The sequence below is a fragment of the Notolabrus celidotus genome, chromosome 17, assembly GCF_009762535.1.
Source record: "Notolabrus celidotus isolate fNotCel1 chromosome 17, fNotCel1.pri, whole genome shotgun sequence".
NCBI lineage: Eukaryota > Metazoa > Chordata > Actinopteri > Labriformes > Labridae > Notolabrus > Notolabrus celidotus.
In genome coordinates this window covers 5,841,698-5,858,909 of record NC_048288.1, presented here as the reverse complement: position 1 = coordinate 5,858,909, position 17,212 = coordinate 5,841,698, and the positions used below count along the sequence as shown (strand labels likewise).

At 40.6% G+C, this 17,212-nt stretch overlaps 1 protein-coding gene across 4 annotated transcripts in view; it reads right to left on the bottom strand.

Moving 5' to 3' along the window:
- Positions 1–17,212, bottom strand: part of cntnap2a (contactin associated protein 2a) — a 577,708-nt gene that overhangs the window by 247,244 nt on the left and 313,252 nt on the right. For all 4 annotated transcript variants that reach the window (XM_034706352.1, XM_034706353.1, XM_034706355.1 and 1 more), the window contains 2 exons: positions 13,740–13,883; positions 12,361–12,622 (listed from right to left, as the gene is read on the bottom strand). In XM_034706352.1, the coding sequence (XP_034562243.1) occupies positions 12,361–12,622; positions 13,740–13,883 (406 nt within the window). The remainder of the gene's footprint in view (positions 1–12,360; positions 12,623–13,739; positions 13,884–17,212) is intronic.

The following is a 17,212-nucleotide window of genomic DNA, read 5'->3' as shown; positions in this document are numbered from 1 at the left end:
TATAAAAGTTGAGTATGGTGTTTCACTCAAGATTTACGGCCTTTTTAAATGACCACTTCACACACCCAAATAAAGACCACATAAATCTAAAACACAGCGATATGATTGGCAGTTGATTGATTCTGGGGGGTAGCAGGAAAGTTTCTGAACAGTGTGTGAGGTGTTCCCGCTGTGTGTTTACAAGCTGTGCCTTCCCTGCTTCTGAAACACTGGAATGTAATTTAAAAATCACACTCATCAGACACCAGTGTTGTGTTGTTCAGGGTGCAAAGTGTGAGGTCAAAGAAGTAGTAATGTCAAACGGTGTTGCAGAGTTGTGGTGTGTAAGAGACTATCTCAAAATGGTCTAAACTGTCATTGGTCAGTAGCGCACAAGCTCAAGGCAACGGGCTTCATGAATGACCGATGAGTAAACAGCTGTGTGGAGGTAGTGGTCATGGAAGCTGCAGCGTCATGGTGTAACATTGAAGTTAGTTTATTATTTAAGACATATTTAGAAAAGACTACAATTCAAAAAACATAAATATCTAAAATTCAACCCACCAAAGTGGTAAGGGTTATTCACTGTGTTGTACTGAAATACACCTGCATTTGGCAGGTTACTGTAAATCCCTGAATTTGAGCCTCTGATAGGCTGAATTTAAAACCCACTGCCCCCTCAGAGTCTCCAGGGTGCAGCCTAACCCACCTCTGCAGAAACCTCATCCAGCAAAGGTGAAAAGGGGAACAGATAAATTTGCCTTGAGGTCAAATTGAGTTCATTCTTGTTGCAGACATTTTTCAAAACGTGAGATAAATATATCGATCTGTACAAAAAAGAAAGGTGCAGAAATGCAGCACTTGAATGTCAAGATCAGAGTATCAAGAGAAATAAAAGCAGAGCAAAAGAGAACATTGTGCATATATTAGTACTTATGTGCAGGACCATTTTTAGAGTGTTTTGGTAGAATGGTGCTCTTTAAGCAAACAGCCAAATAAACCTGTCCCTTGTTAAATATCTAATTTATATTAAATAAGACTATGGGCTTGTTTTCCATGCCAACGAGAGACAGTTATATGGTCACTACTCCATAAAGTACTTCATACATTTTACATAGTGGGCTCTGTTAATGATAAATCACAGTGAAAAAAACCACAGTGATAGAGATGGGAGTTTTTAAAGCAGATAAAATGTGGTTTTATACTGAATAGATTCTTAGAAGCTGGTTACACAGATATCATAGAGTCATTATCATATTATCAAATTACACATGAAGCATTATATATGACTGTTCTTTGAAATTCATCCCAGGGAAGCATGTCAGGAATATCATGGGGATAAAACAGGAGACTGTTGTATTTGGATAACTGTTCCACTCTCCTTTCTGCTGAAGCTGTACCCTCTTTTCCTCCCTCGTCCTCACAGATCCTCTTTCTCTCCCCATCTTTTCTCTCTCCTCTCCTCATTTCTCACCTGTTTCTATTACATATCGATCCTGTATGTACAGTATAAATGAGTTTTGTCTGCTTTTTAATTTATGGCACCCTCTGGCATTCATGAATTTATCCTCCCCCATCTCCTCCTCTCCTAAATATTCGTTCCTCCACGGTGGTTTGGAGGGCTTTGCAGGTCCTCACTGATGGCAATATGCCAGCCACACAGAGCTTGAAAACACAACATTTTAAGCCCTGCCTACACAAACACACACTCACAGATAAACACAAATGCACACAGGCACAGGGACTCACACTCACTCTGGGGAAATGAAACAATATAACATTATAATCAGGGGGTTGCTGTAGTAGGTTTTTCCCCTCAAATCTGTGCCTCAGGCCTTTCCATTATTATAATTCCTTGTGCTTTCTATTCGGACTGTGCACGTAACCCTGTGTGTGTGTGTGTGTGTGTGTGTGTGTGTGTGTGTGTGTGTGTGTGTGTGTGTGTGTGTGTGTGTGTGTGTGTGTGTGTGTGTGTGTGTGTATGATGGTAATTCTGCATCTCAAAGGAACTGATGTTATTACTTCTTGCTGGGATGATGGGTGTGAATGCATGCATGAAACAACACACACACACATGCGTATACACACTGAGTTTTAACACACTAAAATATTTCTGCTTTGCAGGTGGCTGAATCAAACAGTTGATGCTGCCTGTGGCTTTGTCCCATTTTTCAATAAGCCTGGCCTCCCATTGTGAATGGTTTTGTGCAATGACAAATTTTTACTGGTGAAGCCAAATAGACTGCTTTACAGAAATAACGAAAAATGTATTAATGAATGCAAAAAGAAAAGAAAAGATTGAGAGCAATAGGGCAAGGCAGTTGAAAGAGTCATTCTTGCTTAACATGGGCCTGTTTCATAAAACTGCTAGAGAAAGAAAAGCCAGAGTACAGTCAGTACTCAAAGGGAGAAATAGCAGACAACATTGAAAGTTGGAGCTCAAGGTGCCGTTGTGTTGGCTTTTCAAAATCTGTCTCTATGACATGCTCGTACAGACAGGCATCGAAATGCAATGACTGAACCACAAGGCCATGTGATAAAAACACCAGTATAACCTCTAAGAGACACAAAAACACTGCTAGAATGTAAAAATCTGGAAAAAAGAATGTACAAAAGGGAAATTTTAAAAGGTAAAAATGTTAAAGTGGTTGGAATGATGAAGACAAGCTAATGTTCAGTACAGGGTGATGAGCTATATTTAATAAACTGCTGAGTTAAGTAAGTGATTGAAGTGGTCAGCAACACTATCAACACAGACCCCAGTGGACTAACTTTAATCATATGGATGCATAGAAAGAAGTCCAGAAACTTTGGCACCGCTTCCTTAAACGGGGGTAACACCAAGAAAAAAGACAAAAACAGCCAAGAAAAGTCAGGAGACGTAAAGGACACAAGCTGGAGACTGGGACTGAGAAATCTCTAAAACTGAAGATGGCACATGGAGGCAGAAAAACTCAATCAGGTGTGGCACTGATTCTTGTGGAACTGTTCTCCTTGTTTTACTTCACCATTAGTGGAAATGTTCAGGTCAAAGTGAGTTAAAACGGCTGGCTAGTTTATTCTAAGACAGATTTAGAGGTAACTGTTCCCTTATCTTTTGCAGTTGCTTTCGATTTCTTTGATTTGCATCAATTTGGTATTGTTTACTGTTAATGCAGTTGATTCCGCTTTTTGCTGCAAGTTTTTCATTTGCAGTGTGTTTCCACTGCTTCATTTGTTGTTTGACTTTTGCACGTGTTTCTGAATTTGTATCGTTTGAGCATCTGCAGCTTGTTTCTCGAAATGAAGATCGTCTGTGCCATTCAATCAATCAATCTTTATTTATCTAGCGCCAAATAACAACAAATGTTATCTGAAGACTCTTTCAAAACATAGCAGGTGTAGACTGTACTCTATGTTCTATTTATTAACAAAGACCCAACATCAAGACAGGATCAGATCCAGTCCCATCTTACAGACAGGACTCAGTCTGATCTCATTTTAATCCACCATGAACAGAGCACTTTGCAGCATTTAGCAAGTTACAGTGGCAAGGACAAACTTCCTTTAACAGGCAGAAACCTCCAGCAGGACCAGACTCATGTTAGACACATCTGCTGAGACCGTGTTGGAGAGAGGGATAGAGGGAGATGAAGAGAGAGAGAGATGATAGTGAGGAGATGGATGGTAGTAGTTGTAGCAGCTGGAGTATGGTATGTCCACAGCAGCAGAGAAACAGAGGAACCTACGAGACAAGGGAGCTCAGAGACTCCAGAAATGTCTATGGTTAGGAACTTTAATGGGACAGGAAGAGTTAAAGTAAGAGACAGGCTGAGAGAGGAGATAGAGGGAAAGAAAGGATCCCAGTGTGTCAGTCTAAGCTTATAGCAGCATAACCTAGAGCTGGTCCAAGCTTGAGCCAGCTCTAACTATAAGCTTTACCATATAGGAAAGTTTGAAGCCTACTCTTAAAAGCAGAGAGGGTGGTAGATGATTCCAAAGGAGAAGAGCCTGATAGCTGAAGGCTCTGCCTCCCATACTATTGTTTGAGACTTCAGGTGCGACGAGCAGGCCTGCATGTTGCGAGTGTATAGCACAGAATCCTCACCCTGTCAGGATACTAATTTGCATTACCAACCACTCACTATACATCATCCATTACATATAAATTGACCTCATATCAATCATCCTCTGCATTATGATATGAATATTGGCTACCTGAGAGAGCGACATCACACTCCAATGACTCCTTGAAGCTTCAGTAAAATATTGAATCCTTTATTACTTCTTACGTCTTCTGTCTTCCTTGAAAAAATAACAGCGGTACAAGAATATGCTTCCTCACCGTGTTGCATGAAAAACCTCTTAGGAAATTAGATTTCTCTGTCTCTGCACAAGCACCAGAGACAGTGAGTATTGTTTCCATGGCAACAGTGCAGGTACCCAATAATTTGATAATTAATCAAGAGTGCGATCAGAGGGAAGCATCCTTAACACACATACTCAAAGACAAATACTAACACTTGTCTTTGTACCAGGGAGCAAAGGAGCTCTTTCTTACACTGCGCTTGGTTTATTGGGTTATTTCATGGTCAGTAATGTGGAAAATAGGGCTTGGATTTATTTCTATGCACATGAAAATATGCTGTAGTCCTGCTCAATGGCCATCAAGGCAACTTTTTTAAGCCTGACTGTATAAAAGCTGTCGGGTTCTGTAATTTTAACAAATGACTGATAAGAGTGAAAGAGAAGGGAAGAGACTTAGAGAGTTAATGAGTAAGTAAAAGGAGAGTGATGGGAAAATTAGATCAGAGTCCCAGAAGGAATCACAACTAAGTACTCCCTATTAATGGACCCACGCACACGCACACACACACACACACACACACACACACACACACACACACACACACACACACACACACACAGGCATATCATTAAAGAGACACCCACAGTCTAATCTGGAGAGTTCTCTCAAAGGTCCCATCTTCCCTTTAGTTTCATCCTCTGTCTCCCTGCTGGAGAGCAGACAGAGGAAGAAATGACAGAAGTATTCTCATAGGAGGGAGGAGCATGTTTCAGCAGGTCACAAACAGCCTCAGGGCATGTTCCAGCTGCACACACACATTCAGGACACATACTTTTTAAATGTGTGTGTGGCGTACATGGAGTGTGGCCCTAGTAGATGAACTGTACTTGTCACTCTGTTTCCAGTGAGGTCGAGAAATATCTTTAATGAGGAGGACTCACCTCAGAAAGAACAAGGTATTAGAGAGACACTGATGTGATGGAACAGTTTGAGGATGCTCTCTTAATCTTTCTCCCTTCTTCATTATATTGCTGCTGCTGATACAACATAATACTAGGTTTAAAAGATGTGCTTTTATCCCTTTTTTCCAACTTTAAAGTGGACTGCATCCTGTTTTCCACTTTGACCATGCTGGGGTAGCCTACATGCAGACCAGGCTGGCAGCGCCAATTAGGTCATCGCCATGCACGGAAAGGAAACAGTGCAGTGAAGGAAATAAGCTTAGTGGAGAGCTGGTGTGATTGAAAAGAGTCCTCATTTTAAGACATATGTCCAGCAGAGATGGGTGATGCAACTCTTGGCAAATCAGTTATGGGTGGTTGGTTTGTTCATGCCTCACAGCTATCAAACTGAAAGCAGGCTGTGCTCAATTACTATATAACACCAGTAGCTAGCAGAAATCCAATACTCACAAAGTGCAGACAGATGGTGCCAGGAAGAGCTACACAGCTGCACAGAAACTGCACATTGCTGAACACAAGAGTTCAAGCCTCTGGGCCCCAAAACAGACTGCAGAGTACTTAAGGTTGGCTTAAAGCAGGGGTGTCAAACGTGCGGCCCGTGGGCCAAAACCGGCCCGACAGAGGTTCCAACCCGGCCCATGGAACAACCTTGTAAAGTGAAAAATTACAGAGAAGACATTAACTGCAAGTTTTCAATAAAAGTAACTACTATTTCAAATTTGTCCTCTGGGGGTCGCATAAAATCATAGTGCTGATGGAGCGCACCTGAACAGTGCCTTTTTTTCAGGGACTTTTTTTTCTCAAAGTGAGAAAATAGATGACTTGCTGTTTGAGACTCAGACACACTTTTTAGAGCACTATAAGATGATCCACTCACTACTAACACTAGCACTACACCCCTGCATACAACACTGTCCAGCAGGCACACTGTTCATGCTGGAGCTGAGGGGTACAAAATAATCAACTTTACCTTGTTCATTATTATAATCTATCTGTTCTTTTGCAGTAAACATTACACTCTGTGTCAGGTGAATGGGTAACCTGTGTGTTTGGTGTGTTCGCAGCAGGTTTCAAGGCTTAAAGAGTAAAATATTCGGCCCACTATGGCAACAAATACAACAGCTGTTTTTGTAGAAAGAAGAAACTTTTTTGCACTGAAACAAAGGGAAACATTTAGAGTTGTTGTTATTTATAGGTTATTATGTTATAATTTTACTGGTCCGGCCCACTTCAGATCAACTTGGGCTGTATGTGGCCCCTGAACTGAAATGAGTTTGACGCCCCTGGCTTAAAGGGAAAGACCATAGCAAGTTAAATGTTGGTACCGAATGATCGCAGTAATTGTGCTTAAGAAAAGTCCATATGGTATGCCTTTATTTAACCTGACCATAGACTGTAAAAAATGTAGTCTCAGTGACGTCCACCAATGGTTTTTGAAGAGAAGCTAGGAGAACCAAGATGGTGGTGACCATTTTGGAAATGCAGACTTCAGCTAACTCTGGGCTAAGCCAGAAACCAGCGAAGAGGTGGAGTTCAGGTTTTTCTGCCTGGCAAACAGGTACATCACGCCGAAGTGTCAGTCAATTCTGCCACGACTGCTTATGTCCATTTATGTATAACTCGTATTGTCAAAACCGGTGAGTCACAACAATAGACTATAATAAATGGATGTAGTCTCTTTGACATCAACCATCTGTTGCTAAGGAACTGTTTTGAAGCCAATCATCGGCGGGTGCCATATTGGAAATGCTGAACTCAACTTAGCTTCTGTCAAGCTAGTGTGAGGTAAAGAGAAGGGGTTTGATCCTCCTTCCCAACAGCTACAGTGTTCCTGCCCGTCAATCAAGTCAGCTGTGCCTCTGGAAAAACTCCTAATCTTACTGTCTTTGACACTGTCGATGGAGAAATGAGCTACTCAGACTGGAGTCTCACTTCTTCGTGTAACATTACTGTACATGACACAGACTAAAATCAGATTTTGTACCAGGCTGTAGCTTTTTTGAATTACTGTATGTGGTTTCCAGTACTTCTGCAATCAGCCTCAAGTTGCTACTAGAGGAACTGTAGTTTTTAACACTTACGCATTGGCTTCAATTCTCGCGTCCGGACGTTGCCGCTTGGTCACAACAAAATCCAACCCAATGTACGGTCCTCAGAAATAAAAAGATTGAGATAAAGGAAGCCAAATAGTTTTCCGTTCTAGGCTTTAGACAGTCTGTTGTATAAATATCCATTTTAATGTTGACCCTGGGATTTCCTTGGCACTTGGATCAAGCCTCAAGTGGACTCTAGAGGAACTGTACTTATTCACATTTTCCCATTGGCCTCATGTTTCAATTGCAGATGTTGACCTAAATACCAATGTCCATTCAGACAAACTCATATATTCATGTCTGGATATGTGTAAGCATGCTATTATGTAGCATCTCAGACAGGCCATACTACTGGAATATCACACCAAATTACATATGCAATGTTCAACTTTGATTTGCATATTTCCCCCAGTGTGACCCTCAAACTCAACGTCTCATTTTTGTGTAAGAAGTTTGTTGCTGCTAAACTTCCTCAACACATTATTTGATTCTGCGTTAATATAAAAATAGATGTTGGTTGTTCACATCAAATTCACCCAGTGGTAAAATATTTTTAGAGTTGCTGTACAGCGGTGCAGCAATAAAATGGTTTCTAGAGTTTTTCTGTGGAAACTCTTCCAATTACAGATAACAGCTCAGACAAAAATCAAACCCTGATACTGTATCACCTGCTGAGGTACACTGAGTGGTTGCTGCACCATATCAGCCCAAAATTAAAAACTCTGCTTGGTAAAGACCAAGTTAAGAGGAGTGTATTTTCCCCAATTATAATGTTGCAAAGATTAAGACATCCCAAAGAAAATCATTAGCTCCACATTACTAATAAAAAAATGCTCGAGCATTGAAGTCTTATTTTCCTTTCCTTTGCATTGTGCAGCCTCTTTGTGCTTTCTACAGATGAATAATAATTTGCACCAATTTAAAACCATCTTCTGTGACTTACTAAAAATACACTTTGGCTTAGTCTGCTTAAGAGCTACACAGGTTAAAGGATCAGTGGAGTGAGTCCATATAGTTTTACCTTCCAGCAGAAGCCTAATTATATGTCTGAATAAGCCGTCGCTTAACAGCTTGATAAACAAACTATCCCCACTGGGAGGAGGAGAAAACTGGATGTGTAGTCCCTGTAAGAACCTCTCCTCTCTCCCACTCTCTCCTTTTTAGCATGTGCGCATCTGCTCGTCTCTCTGCAGTATATTTGCCATTAAGAGGGACTAAGCATTTCATTACAAGTCTGCTGAGCTCCCACTGTGTCTTTGGAGCCACAAGCCATAAGTGGCTTTTCTTCTTTCTTAGAGATACTAATAACAGAATCAAAGGAGGGAGCTTGTGTTTTGGGTGTGCCGGTCTGTTTGTGTGTCAGTATATTCTGGTAATACTGATGTAATCGCAGGCTCAAGCCCAATTAGCCTAGAGGGTAACTCTGTAATAATCCCTACCCCTGGGCATAATGGCCTATTAAAGCAGCAGTGGACAGAATAAATGAGTGTGTCTAGGGAAAGACAGAGAGAGGGAGGGGGGAGTGGCAGGGAGTATGAGTAAGGGAGGGAGAAATGGAAAAGAGGCCATGGACGTTGGACTTATACAAATGTTTTTTAAGTTTTAGCTTCATGATCAGCAGTCAAATTCAAAAACAGAAAATGCCTGTCTCTGAGAGAGGACAACACCAAGGTCAAATGTTTTAAAATACATATTAACTAAACAGCTATCATAAACACACTCAGATATAAATATCTATGTGTTTATTTTGTTGACTACTTTTCAATGTCAGAGGATACCGGATAAAAGGATTCCATAGTTGCAATTTCAAAGAATCCTTGATGCATATCCTTCCTTTGAAAGGCTCCTTTATCATTGAAGTGCTCATTGAGTGTTGTCGGGTTTAAAAAGCAGGAAAGGACGGACTTTGTGGAAAGGTTTGAGAGAGATCTAACAGAAACCAAGAGTCAACTAAGGCCTTGCTTTTAATGTGTTTGATGAGAAAATATTCCTACTGCACGCACTCATGCTTTAAAAGGAGAGACAGCACTGTAATTACTTAAATAGATATAAACAACATCAAAATTCAAGTTTCAATCCACAGAGGAGCCCGGGATGATAAAAATATGAACAAAATCTGACTTTGAAAAGTGTTTGCCTGCATTTACCGGAAAATTCAGTTTAAAAATATTTTTTTGTCATTAAAATAGAAAGATGTCCAACAAAACAGCTGGACCAATAAACCAGTTTCAAACGCACAGATAGGTTTTTGATTGAGCCATAGTTGTTACCCAGTGGATGGCACTTAAAAAAGCAAGCAGCTTCTTCACTGTGTGCAAAGCATGCTGGGATGCATAGTTAGGCAAACCAGTCAGTGCCACTTTTCTTTATTGCTCCTCTCCTTCATTAGGTCTGAAGCGTCCAGAAAGAACATGTGGAGTTTGACTGAAAAGACCCCACAACTCAAACACAACAAATGACCAGCAGAGGTGGGTGGCACATCGACCAATGCTGCAGCTGTTCAGCTCAAATACAGTACCAGTGGCAAGCAGGATGGTGAAAACAGATGGTGCCAAAAAGAGCTCACAGCTGCACAGAACTGAACATTGTGGACTTTGTTGCAGGCAATAGAATTCTCCACATGGGGAGACGTTTTTTAACTCCATCCCTCTGAGAGACTCTCCCTCAAAAAGACTGTCCTATGTATGGGTATATTCTGGATTCTACATTTAGTAAAGTAATAAAAAACACAGAGAGTGATATGAAGTTCATGGAAAAAGAAGAGAAGTTCAGATAGTCTTCTTTTGATCGTATCATTAGCTGCCAAATAAGTTGATAAAAAAGCTTTCATGTCGCCCGATAAATACATTTCATTCATCATTTATAGAATGTTTTTAAAGAGTGTAGAATCCATGTGTGTGTCTGTGTGTGGTTTAAGTGTCAGCAGCCGCCCTGAAGTGAAACCAAAACTGTGAGTTCCCCCTGTGACTGGCTCCATCATAGCCTGCCTCCTCCATTACAGCAAACAGAACATGGGTCAAACTAGAAAATGATGATCCATATCAAAATAACTTCTGAAACAGGTTTGTTTTTCATAACAGTTACTTCTTATCAAGCTTGTGTATATGCAAGTAATAATTTTTGGGTTAAAATAGGGTTGTGTTTAGTTATTTGGTGTTAAAAGAAGGGGTGTGACGTCAGTGTTGATTACATACTCTTTCCTGTTCTCTACTCAGATAACCTGTAAAAGAACGTGGCAGGAGCCTGTGTTTGTCGTCAGAGCTCTCAATCATAATACTAGAGTCATTGTAGTTTCCATAACTGCTTCAATTATCACTTTAATCTATCCTGCTGGGGACTGTGGGGAGATTGAGGTGTTGTTCCTTTCATTACACCGTCAACAGGAAAAACAGTTTGCAGGATTAACAAACACAGGGTGAACACAAACAGCTTTAGGGAGACACCAGCCCCCATCTGCAGTAACATGACTACACTCTTTTCAGTACAGAAATGCATCAACTTGCAGCTTACTGTCTGTTCTAGGTTCAAAATTTAATTCTTGGTAACAAATCTGCAGGATGGTGTTAATATTAATTGCAAGAATCCTCAAGAAAATGACATGACAACAAGTTTATGTTACAGGTTCATACCTTTAAAGTGAGAAGTCTATGTGTAACTTACTGTTTACAATGAATTTGAGACTCACCAGAAATAGATGAACTGGCGCTACTTCAGGATTTAATCAATCAATAAATTAGAGACTTACCATTGGAGCCATATCTGGATGAGTAATTTTACTTCACGTTTGATTTCAACAGACATTAACGTCTCAAGTTACTGATTGGACAGTAATGATGCATTGAAGAAGAAGTCTTTGCTGGATGCAGGGGCGGCTAGGCTAGGCAGCCAAGCTTAGCCTTCCACAGGGTGTGAGCCTGTGTCTGTGTGTCTGTCATATTCACATAACCTATCACTTCCTGACCCAGGCACAAAGTATCATATCAGTAAACATCCCACCAATCACAGGCTGAGCTCTAATTTGAAAGCTACAGCTACCTAGTGTTTATTTCAGCTAACAAAATGAACATACAGATATTTTTCAAAACACCAGAGATTATGGATGCTAATGAAGATGAAACGTTGCATGTTGCTGAGACTTTATGCATTGGATAATTGCACTACGGTAAGACAGTGTTTTAACTATTTATTTGGCTGCTGTGAGTCTTGACGTACAGTCTATCATTTATTAATGTGACTTTTCGGATGCATTTAAAATGATTTCAATATGCCTGATGTGTGCGAATTTTGTGTATGTCACAGGATCTCTGCAGGTTGGTGGTTTGATACTTTCTGCCATCTTACTATTTTGGTATATGATTGCCGGAAGTCGCACAGCTAGGAAAATGGGCATTTGTGCTGTGAATTCTGAAAGGAGCATGGATAATTAGGGTGTGTGTGTGTGTGTGTGTGTGTGTGTGTGTGTGTGTGTGTGTGTGTGTGTGTGTGTGTGTGTGTGTGTGTGTGTGTGTGTGTGTGTGTGTGTGTGTGTGTGTGTATGTGTGAGGAGAGAGGAGATGGAATGATACACAGCCTGATAAACATGCATTTATCAGTGGTTCAGTGTCTAGTCTTCATATGAAACATTGGTTATGGTAGTTTTATCCTGACAGAAGGAAAATATCAGAGAGAGAGAGAGAGAGAAAGAGACACAAACTGTAATCAGCTGTTTCTGCGTGCCTTTCCTCTGCTGGTTTATCATTACAATCAGTATGATCGTCGGTCAGACATTAGCCTTCCCAGTTCTCTGCCTCCCCACCACCTATGGCTGGAAGTTGTTTATTGGTAATTGGAGGATAAACCACACAGCCCAAAAAGTTCACTGTCACCCCCAGCGGCTTTATTGTTGTCTGATAATAGCTGATGAGCTCCAACATTGCCCTTTTAGCCAATCCTAAAACAAACATTGCTTCATTTTATAGACTATAAAACACTGAAAGCTGCAGATTTGTATCCGACCTGTAAATTATTCTTGTTTGTGTTATTCTTTCTGCAAACTCACCTGATGATAAGTCCACCCGGTTGTTGCTGGCCCCCTTCGTCACGTTGATATGAACCACCACCTTGCTTTCCTCCAGGGAGATCTCCAACGTGCCGTCATCCAGATTACTGAAGAGGAGGAGCCCGTCGGGGTTCCACGTTCGAAACTGGAAGCTGACGGATATCGTGTTGTGATTGGCTCGACCTGGCAGCTGGAGGAAGCTGGTGGCATTGAAGAAGACCGGGAAGGTGTGGGTCTCCACGCAGGAGAAGGACAAGTTACGCTGTAAAGACATGAGAGAGATACCAAAGAAGAAGAGATTCATTGGTCTTGTTAAAAACATTTCTCTCCCTTGACTTTGGGCTTGTATGTGAAGACGTTTTAAATGTCCTATCATTTCAGAAATCATGTATTTATTCAGTTTTTGTCACTTTGAGTCGAACCCCTGCACGTTTCCCTTCTGATGATTCTGACTGAAGCTGGATTCAAAGACTGATGTTGCTTGTGCACATTACAAAAATGTCACTTTTTGTCTGGCTGTGCCTTTGAAAGCCAGTGTTGAGCAGCAACTTTGGGTGATGTTTTTGTGCTGGAGGCAAACAAACACTACTGTGAAGCTCAGCCACTAATTACCATTGAGCTCCTCCAACCTTGTGCTGGTAATCAAATCATTAGCAAACAGCATACACCGAGCTGCCTTACTGACAATGGATTATTCCTGATTGCCTCTCCCTTTGTGTGAGTGTCTGAAACACAAGAGCAGATCTTCTTTGATTAGAAATGAATGGTTGTGTGAGTCATTAGAGAGAACTGGAGGTAAGGTTTTAATGAACTCGATTAGAGCCTTCATTTGTTCATTCAGCTCAGTGGAGATCTAAGATGATACACTGGGTGTCCACTTCTCAGGCACAACGAAATAGGTGCAAAAATGAATGCCCTGAGATTTTACAGTCCATCAAAGGATGTTTTGCAAAAGTTACATTCATCCAATAACAAGACAACCAAGCATATGAAGGCACAGCGTTGAATGTTTTCCTTATTTTGCTGAGACAAACTGAAAGCGAGTCTTTTCAGTCTTTGAGGTTAAACAGAGTCTTTGTAATTTGCGGTGAAATATCAATGAGCAGCACAAAGACAGGAGGCAAACACACGGAGAGGCCACTGATGGGTCAGTTGTATCTAATTAATTATGAATCTGTTGGACTATTTTGGTACGCTGAATAATTCGCTCCCTCACTCAGGTCACATTCTGAGGTAGTGTGACAATAATGGGCATATTCAGTATACAGCTGCCTTCAGAAGCAGATTATTTTAAGCTCTGTCTTGCTGCTGAGTTGTGTGTGTTTATACCTTGTATGTGTGTGTAGGAGAGTAAGTTTGTGTTTGCATTTTTAACTCACAAAGCTGGATGTGTCCAGTTTCTTCCGTCGAGCCAGGTCTGTGATGTTGTCTCCGTTGTAGTTGATGCTTTCCATGCAGCCTTTGAAGTTCTTCATCCCTCCTCCCGATGGCTTTCCGCTGTATGGCATCCCACCAAAACTCAACTAAAACAAAGGAACACACATACAAAGAGTAATGACTGAAAATGCAGATTTTCTTTAACATCCTCTCTTGCTGTGGCTAGAAAACTGCTCAATCCAGAACAGCTTTATTGCCCAGGTATGTGTGTACATTTGAGGATTTTAACACTGTTATTGTTGCTTTCAGTGAACACACACACACAAATGGACAAACCCTAAACATCGCAAAGCTAACTTGTGAAAGGCAAATATCAATTTATACAGCCCTGCTCATACATAAAGATAACTCAACGTGTTTTACGCAAATAAACAAACTGCAGGAAGATTGAAACAACATGTGACACTTTCTTTTTAAATCTTTTTCTCCTTTTGCTGTCAAAATCAACACTCACTGATAATCACTCAGAGATAATCATCTTTTTGTCTTTATTGTCTGGTAAGTTATGAAGAGGAATCCGTATTGATTACAGCCTGTTTCATAACAAACCTTAAAACCTCTCACAGGAGCTTTTAACAAAATATCAACACATTCAATATTAAAACACATACTTGTAAAATCATAATACAAGAGGATGCTACTATTTTAACAACAGCATTAGATGGTGAAGGGAGATTAGACAGTCAGAAGAACAACCTATGCAGTGCAATGCAAGAAAAGTGAGACCACAGTACAGTGAAACTAAAATACAGGTTTTACAGTAGTGACTTAAAGCTGCTTCACTTTGTTTAGTCAGGACTCAGGAGCTGAGCTGGGTCAAAAGATCTAAGGTTTATTTTTGGTTGATCCATTTTAAACTTATCAGAAATGAGTGACGTGCGAAAACACTTTCCAAACTGGAGTGACTTACATATCTTGATATGTATCTGTCTCTATCCCTCTAAACCCCGATCCATCCATCCATCCATCCATCCATCCATCCATTCATTCATTCATTCATTCATTCATTCATTCATTCATCCATCCATTCATCCATCCATCCATCCATCGATTCATTCATTCATTCATTCATCCATTCATCCATCCATCCATCCATCCATCCATCCATCCATCCATCCATCCATTGATTCATTCATTCATTGATGCATTGATTCATTCATTGATTCATCCATCCATTCATCCATCCATCCATCCATCCATACATCCATCATCCATCCATCCATCAATCCATCCATCCATCCATCTATTCATCTATCCATCCATTCATCCATCCATCCATCCATCTATCCATACATCCATCATTCCATCCATTCATCCATCCATCCATCCATCCATCCATACATCAATCCATCCATCATTCCATCCATCCATCATTCCATCCATCCATCCATTCATCCATTCATCCATCCATCCATCATTCCATCATTCCATCCATCCATTCATTCATTCATTCATTCATCCATCCATCTGTCCATTCATCCATTCACCCATCTATCCACCCATCACAATTTTTCCATTTGTCCATCCAATCATTCATCTCTCCACCCATTTCTCCATCATCCATCTTTCCATCCATTTGTCCATCCATTTGTCCATCCATTTGTCCAACCATCTTTCCAATCATCCATTCATTTGTCCATTCATCTTTCCAATCATCCATCCATTTGTCCATCCATCTTTCCAATCATCCATTCATTTGGCCATCCATCTTTCCAATCATCCATTCATTTGTCCATCCATCTTTCCAATCATCCACCCACCCACCCACCCACCCACCCATCTCTCTATCTTTCTTTCTATCTATCTATCTATCTATCTATCTATCTATCTATCTATCTATCTATCTATCTATCTATCTATCTATCTATCTATCTATCTATCAGTCAGTCCAACCATCAGACCACATTTTGATCCCCAGAATATGTAAACTTTCTTAACTAACTGTTAATAAAGTGATTTGATTTCTTCTTTTGTGTAGAAGTAATCATTTTGAACAGTCAGTGAACTAACCTAACGTGCACAAGTTAAGCTAACCTGCATGTTGCATATTTGTGTTATCTGTGTCAGAGCTGCAGAGCTGTACATTCAGACACATGTTCTTTCTGTCTGTCTGTGCCAGGTCTGTTTAATGTGGTTTTAGTTTTTTTCCATCCGACTATCTTGACCGCTTATCCCGTTTTTCGGGTCACGGGGTGCTGGAGCCTATCACAGCCGACTTTGGGCAGCCAATATAATGGATGGATGGATAGTTTTATTGCATGTTTCATATAATATTACAGTTAGCCCCTTTCGTACCGCTCCTCTCACAGCATTGCTAAAACAACATATACAGTATATAAATAGGTATAATAATACACATACAGTGGATAAAGTATGCATATATTTGCTTTTGCTATAACAGCTTTTAACACTTCAGTGTTAACAAGGACTACAACAGATGAGCTGAGAACTGAAACCCATCATAATGCAGATTTAAACGACACCTTCATATCTACACCTTCTGTTATTTCATGTCATACTTAATAAAACGACCATTATCTACGGTGCAGGCGGTCGTAAACATATCTTTAACTTGTGTGCAGAAAATGAATTTAAATGGAATATGATGATCACTAATTTACATCCACAGACGAAACTTTGTTGCAGGTTTAACTGTGAGAACTGCGAGGACACGTATAATGTGAGTACTGGGATGTGGCATTAAAGGAAGAAGGTACAAAGTTTGTAGTGAACAGATGTGATGAGAGGAGAACTGAGGTGAGGAGACGGAGACTAATAAAGAAGCATCTGGTGGGAGGTGCTGAAGGACACAGAGCTGATGGAAATGTAAAGTGTGTTCCATATTTTTCCTCCAGTTGTATGTGTGTTTTTTTCTTCCAGACATACAGTAGCTGTAAGCTCTGAGAGAAGCAGAGATGATGGAGGGTGGTGTGCAATTACCAGTCGATATGTGTTTATCTGTGTGTGTGTGTGTGTGTGTGTGTGTGTGTGTGTGTGTGTGTGTGTGTGTGTGTGTGTGTGTGTGTGTGTGTGTGTTTGTGTGTGTGTGTGTGTGTGTATATCTGTCTGGGGTGACGCTCCAGTAGTCTTAGTAATTACTGCCAAGGGTAGACACAATTGCACCCGGATATTTAGTCTACAGGATTAAATGGGAGCAGGAAACATACAGAAATGCACACACACACACACAAACACACAACTGCACACAAGATGGAGTGTGCAGACCAGATGAAGTACAAAGGTACACTATGAGTTAAAACTGGTCACAATTTGTCTATCTTTAGCCCGGCTCATCCAGGCAGTAACACCAATGGGATCTGTTCAGGGTTCAGCATCGACACAACACACGCACAAACACACACAAACACACAAAAACCCTGGTTGTATAGATTTCCCCAAAGATCCCTTAATTCAG